The 17,581-nt window shown below is 41.9% G+C and overlaps 1 protein-coding gene across 7 annotated transcripts in view; it reads left to right on the forward strand.

The window, feature by feature from the left end:
• The window catches only part of AIG1 (androgen induced 1), a 264,454-nt gene that overhangs the window by 245,512 nt on the left and 1,361 nt on the right, over positions 1–17,581 (forward strand). For 3 of the 7 annotated variants that reach the window (XM_061130347.1, XM_061130352.1, XM_061130346.1), the window contains 2 exons: positions 12,090–12,253; positions 12,866–13,192. The exons of 1 other annotated variant lie outside the window; for it this stretch is intronic. In XM_061130347.1, coding sequence (XP_060986330.1) covers positions 12,090–12,253; positions 12,866–12,980 — 279 coding nt within the window. In that variant the 3' untranslated portion in view covers positions 12,981–13,192. Of the gene's footprint in view, positions 1–12,089; positions 12,254–12,865; positions 13,193–17,581 lie in introns of those variants that run through there. 3 more of the 7 variants (XM_061130350.1, XM_061130348.1, XM_061130345.1) reach the window with 1 other exon arrangement.

Here is a 17,581-nt window from a genome sequence, read left to right on the forward strand (position 1 = left end):
TTTAATAGTTTATTCCTGAGTGCGTGCATCTTTAAACTATGTAGCTTGTTTTTCCAAGAGACAAATAGTAGGAGATGGCCTTAAATTGACTCTTGCTTTGCAATCCAAAGTATATCTTGATGCAAGTTCCCCTGTGCTTTTCTAATAATGAGGTTGGACAAGAATAATGCTGCCTTGGATTGCAATGTTCAAGGCATTCATTAAAGTTAATAATCAGTGCTCTTGCATAGAAGCTCTATGCCTAATGTTGATCAGCCCTTTATTGTGCGGCGTTTGCTTGTATTCAAGTAGCAAGGAGCTCACCACAAAGGCCATCAGGTGGGTTTCCATGGTAGCAGTCCTTCTTTTGTTATTCCCATTTGTAATATAGACAGTAACCAGATACTCACCGTGTCACTGCTTAATGAAAAGAAATAGAATATTGATAATGCTGGCAGAGCAGGAAGCTGGTCTTTGGGTGTGATACCCAAGGAGGACAGGGTTTCTTTTAAGCAGCTGTCCAAGAAGTGGGACTTTGTGCTATTAATGACCTTCAGTGGCCACATATCATTGCTCTAGAGACAAATAGAGCTTAAGTGATGACTAGGATAGTCATCACTGAATCTTAAAAAGACAAGTTTGTGATTGTGCCTAAAAAGAGTGCAATGTGAAACTAGGAAAGAAAAAAATAAATGTTTTTTAAAAGCAATTATCTTTTAATTCCCCCAAATTTTTCATTAAAAAGTATACTTCACTGACATATATCTGTACTGATATCCTATTAAGTTGAATCCTCCACCATGAAAATGTTGTGTTGGAAATTGGAATAAACATGAAAAAATTAACTTTTAACATATAAAGCATAACATTGAGGAAAGAAAATCCTTTCAGATTTTTGCCGCGTTTGTGTAGGTATTCATCTTCGTAGGGACTCAACACCTGGATTTTCCCATTGTCTCTGTTGTTGAAAAATAGATGTTCCTGGGAAGTGTCATTCCCATTGGTTGTGAATCAGTTATTGGAGCTCACAGCAGCAAGAGCGCTCTGTGATGCAGTCTGGCTTGTTCTAACAGAGACCCCCAGAGAAGTCAACTGGTCCTCAGTCATTCAAGCAGAATTTACTATGCCTTACCATTATTTTTCTATTCAGTCCTCCTCAAACATCATTTCTGCCACTTACTCAGGAGAGAGTAAAAACTGTAACTTTTAATTTAATTCACTTTTCTCCTTCCCAGAGGCTAGGAGATCCAAAAATGTTTACGAACTGGTAAGACTTCAGTGCTTCAATTTTATCTGCTTTAATCCATGAAATCTCCACAGTGCATTGTAAGACTTTCCCTTGTAGTTCTCGTCTTCATCATAAATGGCTCATGTTAAGTGTAACATACATGGAGGCATTAAAATTATGTTGGATATTAAATATATTTTAAAATACTTTAAAAAGAAAACTTCCATGAGATAGATGGAGAGCAGGAATTACTAGGAAATAAGAGTGTAGCTGGTAAGACAGAAATAGAAAGGACCCAGGATCAAGATAGAAGAAATTTAAGCTCAATCAAGGACTGAAGGTTTCCAGCTTGAAGTTGTTGGGAGGCATCCTTTGACCTTTTGACAAGTTGGATGGATGATAGAAGAGAGGTGGGCTTTCCCAATGGTCAGACCAGAGTGAGGTCAAGGGAGAGAGTCAGAGTCAGCAGGACTGGAAACTGGGGAACAAACTGAATACCAGAAGGAGAAGCAGCTGGGGCAGGCAGTTAAGGTCTTGTAATGGAAGAAATTTTGAGGTCAGTGTTCATTTTCTATAGTTTCTTTTTCAAATGTATTTCTTTATTTTTGACTGTACTGGGTCTTCATTGCTGTGCATAGACTTTCTCTGGCTGCAACGAGCAGGGGCGACTCTCTAGTTGTGGTGCTTGGGCTTCTCCAGGCAGTGGCCTCTCTTGCTGCAGCTCGCTGGTTCTAGTCACATGGGCTCAGTAGTTGTGGCTCTGGGACTCCAGTGCGCAGGTTCCGTAGTTGTGGTGCACAGGTTTAGTTGCTCCAAGGCACATGGCATCTTCCCAGACCAAGGATCGAACCCGTGTCCTCTGCATTGGCAGGTGGATTCTTAACCACTGGACCACCAGGGAAGTCCTATCTATAGTTTCTATTGCTTCATTTAGAGTTAATTTAGTTTACAAACTGTTGAAAGGAAAAACCATCAACCTAGAATTCTTTATCCAGCAAAATTATCCTTCAAACATAAAGGGAGAATAAAAATTTTCTCAGACCAAAAAAAAAAAAAAAAAAAAACTAAGGGAATTCATTGTCTGCAAACCTGACCTAGAAGAAATGTAAAAAGATATTCTTTAGGGAAAAAGAAATGTCTGGAAGTGTTACTGTTTATTAAAGAAAGTTGGCAATTAGAGAGACTGGCGGTCCAAGGAGGTCATGGGATTAAAGAAGACGTAATCATGGCAGGGATAACCCGAACATTGTCTGTAATCCTAAAAACAAGAATCTAGTAAATAGAGATGCATGAAATGCACTAGAGAGACACTAGAGATCACGTCTGCAAAACCTGGAAACCTGTGCTTTTCGGTTGTGGGATTTAGGATGTTCTTCCTCCTCCTTTTCCAGAGGCAGCAGTTTAAATGCACAAGTTTCTCACTCCCGCAGCAAATTCTGATGATTGCTTGGGCCACAACAATCCCTTGCTGACCACACTCCCCACCTCCCTCCAGAAAAAAACACATGTTCCCTACAGTGCTCAGAAGCATGTCAACTTGATGTTTGGCACCTTGATGCTTTGAGAAGGTCCAAATGATTCAACTGAAGCAAAACCACTCATGAATTTCATTAAGAGAAAGTCACATTGAATTCTCTTCAGGGAAACATCACCATAAGACCAGGTAGGCTGTCGAGTGTGGGACCCAGAGGAAGCCAGTCATTTGAAACCAGTTTACACGTGTGCCAGGACCTGTGTGTGGAAGGAATATTCTGAAGTTGATTATTGGCCTGCTTTTGTGGATAAATTGCTCTGATATTTGTCATTTAGAATCAGGAAGAAAGCACACCCTCTCATTACCTCATTACAGAAATTCATTTTGGGAGGCATGCACAGTTTGCCTCTTTCCCTAGAGATGGGTGGAGGGACTAAGTAACCTTGAAAACATCTTTGTGTATGAGAAGTACAGGAAAATATTATACATCTCTGCCTAAAGAGAAACAGTGAAAAGCTTTCTTGTTTGTTTTGTTTGCTTGTTTTTTTGTCTAACGTAAGTTGACTGTTCTGAGAACTTTATGTTACCTGATGACTACATCGCTAAAGGAAGCAATACTGTCAATAATATCCAAGGTGACCTAACTACCATGTGGATGAACTGGATGTTGATCTGCAGAATAGATGACGTAGGGCTTCCCAGGTGGTGCTAGTGGTAAAGAACCAGCCTTCCAGTGCAGGAGACACGAGATACGGAGTTAATCCCTGGGTCAGGAAGGTGTCCTGGAGGAGGGCATGACAACCCACTCCAGTATTCTTGACTGGAGAATCCCATGGACAGAGGAGTCTGGCAGGCTACCATCCATAGGGTGGCAAAGAGTTGGACACGACTGAGGCAACTTAGCACGCATGCACCTCGATGACGCACCTGCATAGACAGGACCTGCTATATAATTTGTGGGGCCCAGGTCAAAATAAAAACATGGAGCTCCTTGTTCAAAAATTATTATGACTTTCAAGATGGTGACAGCAGAGCCTTAAGCCCACCGTGAGGCCCTTCTGAGCACAGGTCACCATGTGACTGCACCCATGAATTTGCCCCATGTAGAGACTGTTGTTGTTGCTTAGTCACTCAGTTGTGTCTGACTCTCTTGCCCATGGACTATAGCCCATCAGGCTCCTTTATCCTTGGGATTCTCCAGGCAAGAATACTGGAGTGGGTTGCCATTCCCTTTTCCAGGGGATCTTCCCCGTCCAGGGATCGAACCCACATCTTCTGCATTGTCAGGCAGATTCTTTACCACTGAGCCTCCAGGGAAGCCCCATGTAGAGATACATCCTGTAAATTTAGGCTAGCCCTGATAAGAAAATTGAAAAGACTTTGATGAGTCTTAAATTTTTATTATACCTTAAAAGACTGTCTTAAGAATGCTCTTTTAAACCCACAGTAAATGAAGAATTATCTAATTATATCTCTAGCATCTAAAATTCTCTCTGTTAACTGAGTGAGAGGATGTTTCCATGCTGCTGGAATGAGATGCCTCCATTTGGCATTTGCCTGTGAATTGATACATGAATTCTCTAGCACTACCATACACATCACCAAGGAGAGTTTTTTGAGCCCCATTTTCCGAGCCCTGTTCTCGCCTAAACGTATGACCTTTGTCATGTCCCCTGGCATGTACAGCCTTTTCAGTGGGAAATTCGGCACCCATTCCGCCCTGATCTCCTCAAGGGCACACCTTTGCACCCTCATGACTGCTCACCCCAACTGGCACACAGTAGAGACTCAAGAAATCTTTGTTGGATAAATGAGTACACAAACTCCAAAACCCTTCAGAAATCTAGATTCTCAGAAATGTAGCAGGAACCAGTCTCCATGCAGTCAATACTCAGGAGATATCCAAAGGGCCTTTAGAATGACCCTATATGAGATAGTTAGGTCTAAAGAGAGCCTAGCTCTAAAGTCAGCATTTGAGCCAAAGGTCAAAACTGCCCTTGAAAAGTCCTTCAGAAGCATGAGGTTGGAGGTACCACATGAGAGGCACAGAAACCCACTAGGCAAAAAGCTGATGCACATCCTTTGTCTCACCCCACCTCGGGGCGCATGCTCATTGCCTGCAAAGCAGTCATAAATTCCAGTAGGCTAACTACACATGTGATGTGACTCTTTCTTAAGGGGTAAGTCAAAACCTTCTCTGAAGGAAGTGTTTATCACTTTATCCCTGCAGTGGCTTTTCTCTCCTTGGGAGAAGTTGTAAAATTCAATTTCTGAGTTTTTTAAGAGACTCAGTCTTGTGTTATTATTGTTGTTGTTCAGTCTCTTAAGTCGTGTCCAGTTCTTTGTGACGCCATGGACTGTAGCCTGCCAGGCTCCTCTGTCCATGGGATTTCCCAGGCAAGAATACTGGAATGGGTTGCATTTCCATCTCCAGGGGATAAAGCTTCACCAAAACTGATTTATCTTACTTCTTGTAAAATGTCTGTGTCTCACATATTTTCTACACTGAACTTGAGTTGCTTTTATAGTCAATGGGGGGGAAAAAAAGAAAAAAGATTTATGCAGAAATTTCTAAGTGGGGTCATTTTTTTGGTTCTGAGCACATTACCAGCTGTTCCCATCCATTGCATCCTAGCCTTCAGAACACTCAAAGAGTGCTGGCATACAGGCTAGGAGCTAAACTGCTCAGGTGGGGATCTCTGCTTCTCTGCTTCTTGACCCTCTCAAGGTTTTTCAGGCAAGAATACTGGAGTGGGTTGCCATTTCCTTCTCCAAAGAAGGCTGAGTGCTGAAACATTGATGCTTTCAAACTGTGGCATTGGAAAAGACTCTTGAGAGTCCCTTGGACAGCAAGGAGATCAACCCAGTCCATCCTAAAGGAAATCAACCCTGAATATTCATTGGAAAGACTGATGCTGAAGCTGAAGTTCCAATACTTTGGCCACCTGATGGAAAGAGAAAAACCAATTAGAAAGATCCTATTGCTGAGCAAGATTGAGGGCAGGAGGAGAAGGGGGCGACAGAGACTAAGATAGTTGGATGGCATCACCTACTCAATGGACATGAGTTTGAGAAAGCTCTGGGAGATACTGAAGGACAGGGAAGCCTGGCATGCTGCAGTCCATGGGGTCACAAAGAATTGGACACAACTTAGCAACTAAACAATAAAAACTCTAGAACCACTTGTCCATTGACTTCAAGACACTACACTCCTGTCTTTCTTCCATGTCTCTAGCTTACCTGTTTTTGGTATCCTTTTTAAAAAGCTGCATCCTCCTCAAACTACCCCTTAAATCCTGATCCTTTTGAGAACTCTCTTATGGACTTACTTCCATCATCTGTGTATTTTGCCTTAATCTGTTCTGATGGCCTCAACCACCATCTTTTTGCCAATGAACCCAATATCTGTATTGCCACATCAGTCCTTTCTCTGCAGTCCAAACCCCTGTAACTGCCTTCAGGATATCTCCACTTGGATGTCTTACAGATGCCTCAGATTCAGCGTATCCAAACTGAACTCACTATCCCCTCAAACCAGCTCCCTGACAGCGTTCCCTATCTCCGGGAATGGCAGTACTCTCCACCCAGTTAATCAAGCCAGGAATCTATGATTAATCCTTAACTCATCTCAGTTCCCTCATTGTCTAAATCCAATCCATCACCAAGTTCTCTTAATTCTATTTCCTACATCAGTGCCTTTCAAACTAATCTTACTGTAAATAAATGAAACATCTTCTGCATCATGACCCAACCAGCACGCAGAATCACACACTCACCATAGACACACACACACATACACACACAAGTGGAACAGAAGTTTCACAAAACAATTTTCATTGTCATTATATGCCCAACTTTCTAATGTTTTCTGTTATGTTTTCTTCTGTTGTTGCTTTTTAAAATGCTGGTAACTAGTGGGTTACGGGCAAGTGTTTAACAACCAGCTCTTCTGGAGGCAAGCACAGGGGACCCTGATGTGTAGCACTTGGCAGTTTTCAGTATGACTACTCCCACCATGGTTGAATTTAAGCCACCAATTGACAAACTTGCAAACATCCTAAAGTATCTGCTCTCCTGACCATATACAGCATGCAATTGCTTATGACCTACCATTTTTGATGGATACTGGCCTAAATAGCTCTTAAATCTACTAACTAATTTTCATTCCCAACGCGACCACTCCAGTTCTGGCTTACCACCATTTCTGATACAATTGGTTTCCAGGTTAATCTGATTTGTTTCACATTTATTTAATACCCTTCAAAGACTTCCTGTTGTCTACACTAGGACAGAGTCTACAATTCTTACCTTGGCTTAAAAAACCACCCACAGTTTGGCAACTGCCTGCCCCTCATGCCCCCTCCTTTGATTTCAATAAGAATGGTTTCTTCTTGAACATCTGGGAATTCTCTGTTGTTTTCATGACTTTGAACATACTGTTCCATTTGGCTAGAAAATTCTTGTCTCCCATCTTTGTTCAGCTAACTCTTACTCATCCTTCCCATCACAGCTTCAGTGCTACATTATTCAGTTATTCCTTCTCCAACCATGTGTCAGGCATTATGGTAAGTGCTGAGGATGCGATGATATGAAGCAATAGAAACAGTCCCTCACCTCACAGAACTCAGATGTGCTAGAGGGGAAGAAATGTTATGCAAATAAAGATATTCAGATTTAAATACTAATAAAAGAAAAGCTTAAAAATAAAAGAGATTCATGGTTCTCTAAGAATGAATAAAATCTGACCTATTCTAGTAGATCAAGGAAAACTTTCCTGCATCATGGCTAGTTAGCTATAATAGTTGAGATAAGATATAGAGGAGAAATATAACAATGAGTCTAAGGGGCAGGTAACTAACACAGTAGACAGAAACAGAAGCACGTGTAAATCCACGTGGCATGAGGGAATGTGGTAAAACCAAGGAACCAAATGAAAGCCAGCGTAAGAGAAGCAGGGTAGGCGGTGGGGGTATGAGACAGGTAGAAGCCAACTCTATGAACGGCACTCTAGACTTTGTTAAAAACCAAAGTCTTTTTAAAATAACACATTGGAAGGCCACTGATGTGTTTGAAGCAGGAATGCAATGTGTTCAGATTTCTGGTTTGAAACACTCACTATGGCAATTGTGAGGATAAATTGGAAGGAGGCAGAAGTAGATGTGGAGACAAATTAGAAACCATTACACCACTCCAGGCAGAGATGAGCATAACACAAATTCAGATGCTGGTCATGGAGATAATAGTAGAGAGATGTGTGAGATAACCTTGACAGGACAAGGTAATGGACTGACTACATGTGGTGAAAGAGATGGACACAGCACAGATGACCCCCCAGGCTTGAGTTACAAAACTGAATGAGGGAGAGTGCCATTCGCAGAAGGGAATACCAGAGAAGGACCAGGTTTGCTGGGAGAAAAAGCATGACTCTGGGTGTAGCTAAATCGACTTCGAGGTAGCTTTAAGATATGTAAAATGAGATGTTTTGAGGACTGTTTGATAAACTGTTCCGGAACAGAGGAGAAACCTGTTCTGGACTCCATAGATTTGTGGAGTGTCTGTGTAGGTAGTAGACATGCAGCATTGAACATGAAAAAACTCATCAGCCAAGAAGACATGATATGAGAGGAAGGTTTAAAAACCAACCCCTAAGGAAATTCAACATTGAATGGCTGGAGTAAAGGGTGAACTTAGAAAGAAAACCAAAAAGAGCAGTCAGAAACATAGAGAGCAAACAGGAGAGATTGAGGTCAAAGAGCCAGTGTGTTTTAGTGGAGTATCAAGGAAAGAAGCCAGACTGCTGGTGGAAGAAGAGCGCAATGTACGGAGCTAGAGTCAATGAATGTAAACTCAGTGGAGCAGATTGTCTTTGATGAGAAGGAAAGATACAGAGCAGTACTTATGAAGCTGATGGAAACTTTTTGACTGTGTTTGAATGGAAAGCATGTGAGCGTATTCATCAGCTATGAAAAAATTAGTTTGAAAGAAAGGTGAATACATAAGAGAAAAAAAGCCTGATGGTGACTGTCAGGTTCCGAAAAAAGCAGAGAATGGGCACCCATGACACACCTCCACTTACCCTAATTCTGACTACACTTGTCATTTTTCCATGAGTATCTCTATTCCTCGTTAGACTGCATTGCATGGGGACAAGACTCACCTTTGCCTCGTTTTGCTTCTGTATTCCTGGTGTGCAACACAGCTCAAATAGGAGGCATTAATAAATTGTCATTCTTAATTGCACATTCAAGTGAATGAAATTGGAGGGACATTTAATAGTCAATCCCAGAAGTCTTGTGATACTACAGCATATGCATATATATGTATGCACAGGCACACACTCGCTCACACACACACACACACACACACAAACTGTTGTCATCAATTTGTTTAGATTAAAATTCAAATTGGCATCATTACCTTAAGCAGAAGCTGTTTGGGCACTAGTTCAGGAAGGCCTTAAAGTGAGATAGAAATGGAAAGTCAACCAAAAACTGAGAACTCTCCACCAATGGATGAGCAAGGTCGTGAGTCGTTTTTGTGCAGAAAAAACGAGCCCTGATTATGTCAAGGGAACAAATGGTGAAAGCACACGACCTGTTAAGACAAGTGTCTGCATCATTCACACCAATTCAGGTGAAGCCCCACACGACAGGACTTCTATATCTGAGAAAGTATGATGACCTACTAAGTCAAAACCAGTTTAAAAAAAAAGAAAACCTTCTCTTCCTTTGGAGACAGTTCTGAGTATCTCATACAGGGAAGCAAGTCCACACAGGAGAAAAGAAATCAGATGTACATTCCTTTCCTGGCTTTGCCATTTTTAAAGACAAGTTGTTTAATCCAGTCTCTGTTTCTTTGTAAAAAGGGGATGATTCTACCTCATGGGATGGTTAAATAAAGTGGCTTACATATCAGAGCACCATTCTCAGAATAGCTCTCCACTTCCCTAACTGGAGAACTTTACATTTCCATTGTCAGTTCTGACATATCCCCATTTTACTCCAAAAACTCTGATTTTTACGTCCGTAGATGAGGACGAAGGGCTTCACTGGTGGCCCAGACAGTAAAGAATCTGCCTGCAGTGCAGGAGACATGGTTTCAATCCCTGGGTTGGGAAGATCCCCTGCAGAAGGGAATGGCAATCCACACCAGTATGCTTGCCTAGAGAATTCCATGGACAGAGGAGCTTGAGCAGCAGTCCATGGGGTCACAAAGAGTCAGACATGGCTGAGCAAGCATGCACAATGTAATATTTATCATTTTAACCATCTGTAGGTGTACCGTTGAGTGTCATTGAATTCATTCATGATGTTACATAATCATCACCACTAGCCACACCCAAAGTATTTTCATTATTCCCAACTTAAACTCTGTACCATATATAATCCCCCCCCCATCCAACACCCCCCCAGTCCCTGGTAACCTCTATCATACATTCCGTCTCTACAAATTTGCTTATTCTAGTATCTCATATACATGAAATCATACAATATGTGCCCTTCTGTGTCTGGCTTATTTCACTTAGCATTGTGTTTTCAAGGTTCATCCATGTTGTAGCATGCATCAAAATTTTATCCCCCTTTGTAGCTGAGTAATATTCCATTGTGTGTGTGTACATTTTATTCACCCATTAATCTGCTGATGGACACTTGGGATGTTTCCACCTTTTGACTATTTTGAATAATGCTGCTGTAAACATTGGTATCCAAATATCTTTTTGTATCCTGCTTCAGTTCCTTTAGATATATACCTCAGAGTGGAATTTCTGAGCCTATGAAACTTTAATACCACAGATAAACTATATCTGTTGATGTTCAGTATATATATATATATATGTGTATATATATATATATATGTATATATATACATATATATATGTATGTATGTATGTATGTATCTCTACTTTGTGCATTGAAAGAGTAATATTTCTTTGCTACCTTCCTAGAACCAATTTTTACTTCCTTGAGGTGGGAGTAACATCACCCTCATTGAGATTGCAAGCTCTAAGGTAAAGGCAGGTTTCTTGTCTCAGATGAGGTTTATAGATAGGCAATATACACATAGATCAACTGCTCAAAGAGGAGTGAAGCGATTGATGATATGGAAGATGACCCCCAAACACATAAATGTTTCAAGTGATTTTTATTACCCATGCAATAAAGTAATCTGTATCCTATTTAGTCTTCAGAATTAACAACGGTTGATAAAGTAATGAACCCAAGACTGTTTTGGAAAATAGCTCTCAGCAGTTGTGTCAGGACTAAACCAACGAAGCAGATATTCTTACTAAACTTTTAAAAACAAGGGAGATTAATGATATATTCCCAGTGAGCCTAAAATATCTCCAGAACACAAGTAGAATAATTACAAGCAAGGATTATGTAAAACAGGGTGAAAAAAGAGATAAACAAAAAGTGCTCCAGAGGTCAGGTGCTGGGAAGCCAGATGTCAGCGAGGTTACTGGATGGCCCGTCAGCACACGGGATGCCTGTTGGTACCTAGTTGGAAGGCAGCATGGCAGAGTTCCTGGAACATTCTCGCCTGGGTGTTACCATAGTGTGGTTGCCTAATGCTGTATTGTTTCATGGCATAAAGAAGAGATTAAGGCGATTATGTAACTGTGTTTAAAAAAAATAACAGTTTCAGACACTTGACCAGACCCTTCAAGTGTCAGGAGAGGCAAGGAGAGAATGGGAAAGTGCAAGATTGGAGGCAACTAAAGAGACGACTGCTAAAAACAACATGGGATCCTGGACCAATAAGGGACATTGGTGGGAAGACTGGGGAGTTTCAAGTGAGGTCTACAGGTTAATTACTTCATTTTAGCAACTGTACCGTAGTTACCTGTTATTTAGTCACTAAGTCATGTCTGACTCTTCTGCAACCCCATGGACTGTACCCCACCAGGCTCCTCTGTCCATGAGATTTCCCAGACAGGAATACTGGAGTGGGTTGCCATTTCTTTCTCCAGGGGATCTTAGCAACACAGAGTCTCCTGCATTGGCAGGTGGGTTCTTTACTATGAACCAACAGGGAAGCCTATGGTTAGATAAGATGCTAAGATGCAGGGAAGCTGAGGGAAGGGCATACTGGAACTCTGGGTAGCATATTTACAACTCTTCCCGTGAGTCTAAAATTCTTGGGTTGGCCAAAATGTTCATTCAGTTTTTTCCATTACATCTTATAGAAAAATCAGAGTGAACTTTTTGGCCAACCCGGTATTTTAGAATAAAAAGTAAAACAAAACAAATAACAACAGCAAAGTTTCTGGTAGCTGCTGAGAGTCAGGTGCAACTGATATTGCCAACGACTGTTTGGAGTTGGGGGTCTGTGTTTGCCATAGCGGCAGCTCTGAAATCTGACATCAGAGTAACTTCTGTCTCGGTCTCCTTTCCGACTCCACTACAGGGTATGTTGGGTGCATCATGTAACCGGGATGTGGGTGTACCCTTTCCTGGAACACATTGGCCCAGGAGCCAGAATCCTCTTCTTCGGGTCTACAACCATCTTAATGAACTTCTTGTACCTGCTGGGAGAAGTTCTGAACAGCTATATCTGGGATACACAGAGAAGTAAGTATTGTTCAGGGGGGCATAAAACAAAAGAACTGCTGCCGAGACAGATGGAAAATTCCACTGTAGCACAGGATCCCTTATGAAGAGTTTCATTTTTATAACTTCAATATTAATTTAAGAGCTGCTGGCAGTTACCTGAAAGGTTTATTACTCACTGTGTCATTTTCGCTAGTAAAACATCCAGATCTAAAAGAAAAGAAGCACGTCTATAAAATTTTATAGGGAGAAATGTAGTGTTTGCCGAAAAAGAAAATTAGAAAATTCATTCTGATTAACAAAATACTGCCTTAGCTAAAAGGACTCCCCACTACCCCGATGAAATAGATAAATTATTAAATGTAACCAAACAGTCTCATTAGAAATCACCCAGATCTCCACTTTTTGCGTCATTGTCTGCGTGGGTGCAGTGGCTGCCGAGAGGTCTTGCCACCATTCTGCTAAAACTCTGGGCAGCACCGGAATGCCTCTGGCAAGAATGATTCACAGTGACTGTCATATTCAAGACTTGAAGGTGGCAGAGAAGAATGGGCAGTAAAGGGTAATACTTCATGGCTGCAGAAACCTTCTTAACCTATGATTTGATTTCTCTTTTGTTTCTGTTTATGGCAGAGCCTCCATCTTGGCAAGACACGTAACCTTACCCCAGCTGTGCAAAACTGGTCCTAAGTCTATGTCAGATAACGTAAAAATGGGAAGGTGGAAAAAGTCACAGCACAGGATGTAGTGATTTGAGTCCTGCATGAAAATACATCCACAGGGAAGATGGTTTGAGGACCTTAGAGAGCTCTGGGCAGCTCTTCCGACACAGTCACAGCATTGTAGATGTCACCTGTAAATGATCCCTGTTCCACAAACATCGGGCCTCCTGCTTTGTGCCAAATACTATGCCAAGAGGTTGATCTAATTAGACAAATAAAACCCATTCATTGCATGTCATTGAATTGGACTTCTTTTGTGTGTGGATCTTCTAAGATTGCATGTGTCAAGGTGTTGGCCAGTGTTAAATGGCCCAGAGGAATTTGAGGGTTTCCTTTCTCAGCAGCTGGCTTGATTTTAGGCAGTGTTCTATTAGGAAAAGTGCCAAATATTTGGATTCAGTTCAGGCTACAGCTTGGTGGACCAGAAATTAATCTTTTAATAATTTTCTTCTCTGTTCAATGGGAATTGTAATCTTTCTCTATTAGATAACTTATAAAAGTATTTAGTTAACTTACAAAAATATTTTGAGAATAAAATATAAACTTTTCTCAGCTTCTTGAGAGAAAGGCTACATTTAAATTTAAGCTAACGTGTCCAATCTGTGTTATTCAGAAAGTACTTCTTTCTGTTCCAGCTTCTCCTCTGTTAGCTCGAGTCCCATCTTCATTTGGTCATTGTTCTACTATTTCAAAAAGAGGATGGTCTGAAAACCAGGAGAGAAAGAAGCCAGCCTAGATTAATAGAATATTGCACTTTAGCAGCTTTGAGTTAGACATGAAAAATAAATAGTGAAGCTAAGGGGTTTTTTTTGTTGTTGTTTTTTAATGATCTGTCCAGTTTAATTTGTGCTGTTCTCTTAAGCGATACAAGTTAAGGTCAACTAACATTTTGTAACTCATTTCAGATGTAGAGATTAATTTTACCTACGTGGAACCATCCAGTTAATTCCCCAAAGGCAGATGTTTTGAGTCAAGTGGGCATCTTTTTTTGTTTATGCAAGCAATTGCAAACTGATGGCCTCCTCCAAATTTTACCTGCCAAAAAGTTTTGTTAGGCCTACACAGAATTTTTGTTTTTGAAGCAGTATTTAAAAGTTGGGAGATTTCACATAAAGTCCAGCTTTCTCAGCTAATCAAGTATTTTAAGATCTGGCAACTCCAAGGCCACTGTTCTCTGCTGGCAGCAATGGATTAGAATTGGGTATCAGTTGCCCCCTTTCCAATGGCTGTTAAGTTTTCCCTAGTTCTCACCTGGCCGTTTTGCTCCTTCATGGTAGCTGCCTGGTTCTGTAGGTAGTTGAATTTGAAATTGCTGATTAAAAGCAGTCACGCATGTGTGTGTCTGTGTGTGTGTGTTAGAAGGAATTGAGTACAATCAAGTACAGTGTTGCAATCCTGATTGCATTTACTCCACCCCAGACAAAATCCCCCAAGGAGCAAGAATGCCAAATTTGAACCCCCTTCCTTGGATCCGTCATTAGGGATTTTTAATGGGTCAGCTTCCTCCACTTGGTTATGTTGGTTTCAACTACAAAATAAAAATTGCATTATTACAGAGTCTTAGAATTAAAATCAGATTAGAAATCATCTAAACCAATCTTATTTTTAACTAAGAGGCAGCTGAGCCCAGAAATAAGTGACCCACCACAATAGATGATAGCAGAGTCAACACCATTCAATCCAAGTGCTCCTGTCTAGAGAACCATCAGAATGTCACCACTGGAGACCCAGACACAGGAGAGCTCAGAAACTTCACTCAGAATCATGGACCTAGCTTACAGAATAACAAATAGATCAAAACTGATATGAACTGTGAAAAAAAATCCCTTAAAACAGGCTAAATTAACAATGAAACATTTTGCTCTTTTCAAAAGAAAATATTAATAACTCAAAGTGGCTTTGTGGATGTTATATTGGTTTGCTAGGGCAGCTGCAACAAAGGACCACTGACTGGTCAGCTTAAACAGTAGAAATGTAATATCCCACAGTTCTGGAAGCCAGAAGTCCAGAATCAAGGTATTGGTAGGGTTGGTTGCTTCTGAGGCGTCTGAGGGAGGGATCTGTCCCAGGCCCCTCTCTTTGACTTGCAGATGGCTGTCTTCATGTTCACATGGCATTTTCCCTTATATGCGCTGTCTCCAGATTTTCCCTTTTTACAAAAACATTGGCCATATTTGATTAGGGCCACCCTGACAACTTCATTTTATGTTAGAAAAATCTCTATCGACAGATAGAATCACATCCTGAGATATGAAGGTTTAAGTTTGGGGAGACACAATTCAGCCCATAACATTCTACTTTCTGCCCCCCAAAATTCATGTCCTTTATTCATGCAAAATGCATTCCTAGTAGCCTCCAAAGTATTTCCAGCATCAACTCTTAAAAGTCCAAAATCTCATCTTAAATATCATCTATGTCAGGTATGGGTAAGACCTGGGTTATGGTTCATCCTGAAGCAAAATTGCTATCCAGCTGTGAACCTGTGAAACCAGACAGAAATTTATCTACTTTCAAAATATAGTGGTGGAACAGGCATCGAGCATGTATCCCCTTTCCAAAAAGAAGATCATAAGGAAAAAGGGGGTCGCAGTTCTCAACCAGGTTTGAAAGTAGCAGGACAAATTCCATTCGAGTTTAAGGCCTGAGAATACTCTTTGGCTGAAAGCTGTATCCTCAGGACTCATCAGAAGGGGAGTGTGGCCCCACCCTCTCAGGCAGCCCTCTTGGGCCAAGGAGGAGTGAACCCCTGAACCACCTTCAGAGTCATTCAGCCTTCATTTCATCTTGTCTCTGTCCCTTTCAGTCCAGACTCGCTGTGTTTCTGCTGACACAAAATTCTCCCATGTAATTTCATGAGGGTCCAAATCATCAGACAGGAGGGTCCCCCACAGGTCTTTCCTGGCTTCTGCTGAAATGGTACATTGGATCCATGACTCACATGCCTCATCTCTTTAGCAGATGGTTGTCCAGACACAAGCTTGGCCTTCTCTCACATTCTGAGGTCCTGGGCTTTAGGACTTCCACATAGGAATCTGAGGGGGGACACAGTATAGCCTGCAACAGTTGAAATATTCTGTGCTTAAGCTAAAACTTTCTTTTAATTTCAGTGCATCTGACTGGAGTGACCAGTCTTATTAAAGTCAAATTTTTACGACCAGAAATGAAAATGTCCAGAAGTGAAAGTTTGGGGTGAAGGAGGAGAAAGCAGGCCAAGAGGAGAAGGGAGAGGAGGTCAGAGCCAGGCCCATGGGACAGAAACCGCCACCTTGTCCGCCTCGCCCCCCACCAGTTTTCCACCCTACTCATGTCCCCACAGGCCCACACAGACCTCCAGGTCGGTCCCGCTGCCCTCCGGGCCCCTCTCCCAGCCTGGGGGAACCACATGTGACTGACTCTCTCAAGGTCAATCAGCTCTTCCGCTCCGTTTCTGACAGAACATCCTGCCTCAGCTTCGTGACAGGTTTCTTTCTGCTGGTTGTGTGGAAATTATACCTCTGCTTCTTCCAAATATTATTTACAGCTGTCTAATTTTTTCCCTCCACCTCAAAGCTGCCAAACTAAAGTAGGTGGGGAGCCATTTTCCCCGTCTGGGTCAATGAACAGCCCCTGTTCTCCACCCCCGCTTTTGAAGATTCCACTGTTGCTGCCAACTCAACCCATCTGCAGGAGAACACTTAGGAGGAAAGAGACTTTGAAAAGAAAAGCAAGCAGTGATTAGCTTCTCCACGGGAGCGGGAGCATGGGACAGAGTCGGGACCCAAATCATGTGCGCTCTTTGAACAGAATCTGCGCTGTGTTTTCCTGCCTCTGCCTTGGTTACCCAACAACAACCAAGCCATCTCCTGCCTTCTCCCCCCTCAGCCCGACCCCTCCTCCCTTCACACGTCCTTACTCTTCAACTTGAAGTTTTCCTTAATATGATTTCTGAGAAGTACTTTGGAAAGAGTGCTACAGATCTCTGCCAGGTCCTTAGTCATGAAAACCAAACCTTAAAGACCGTCTCGGGACACCTGTTCTGAGCATGTTACCCGCATTCCACCGCTACCGCCCTGACCCCAAGCAGGTGGCGCTAGCAGCTGGGGGCTGGGAGAAGGGGTGGGGGTGTCTCTCCTGTCCAAGCCCCATCGTGATCACCCGCCGGGCTCCCTCCTACTGCTTTTCCCCTAGTTCGACCGTCTCTATAGTCATTGTGTACTAACTTATCTCATAAAGGCTACTTGAGCTCCTACCATGAGATAGACACTGTGTTAGGTGCTCAGGATATAATCAGGAACAAAATAATGTGCTCTGCCCTCAGAGAACTTGCAACTCTTAAAAGAATACCAGGAACTTGCCTGGTGGTTCAGCGGGAAAGACTCCATGCTCCCAACACAGGGGGGCCTGGGTTCTATCCCTGGTCAGGGAACTGGATCCCACAGGCCATACCTAAAAGATCCTACGTGCCACAACTAAGACCCAGTGCAGCCAAATAAATCAATTTTTTTTTTTTAAAAAAAAGAATACCAACAGAACCTGCAATAGATGGGGTTCTTTTGTTCCAGTAAAAAGGCTCCGAGAATTTGATGTTAGGAGAAAAGTGTTTAAGTAGAAGCAAAAAGAAAAAAAGTGGGGAGCATTTGCCAGATTT

The sequence above is a fragment of the Dama dama genome, chromosome 26 (genome assembly GCF_033118175.1).
Source record: "Dama dama isolate Ldn47 chromosome 26, ASM3311817v1, whole genome shotgun sequence".
Classification (NCBI taxonomy): domain Eukaryota; kingdom Metazoa; phylum Chordata; class Mammalia; order Artiodactyla; family Cervidae; genus Dama; species Dama dama.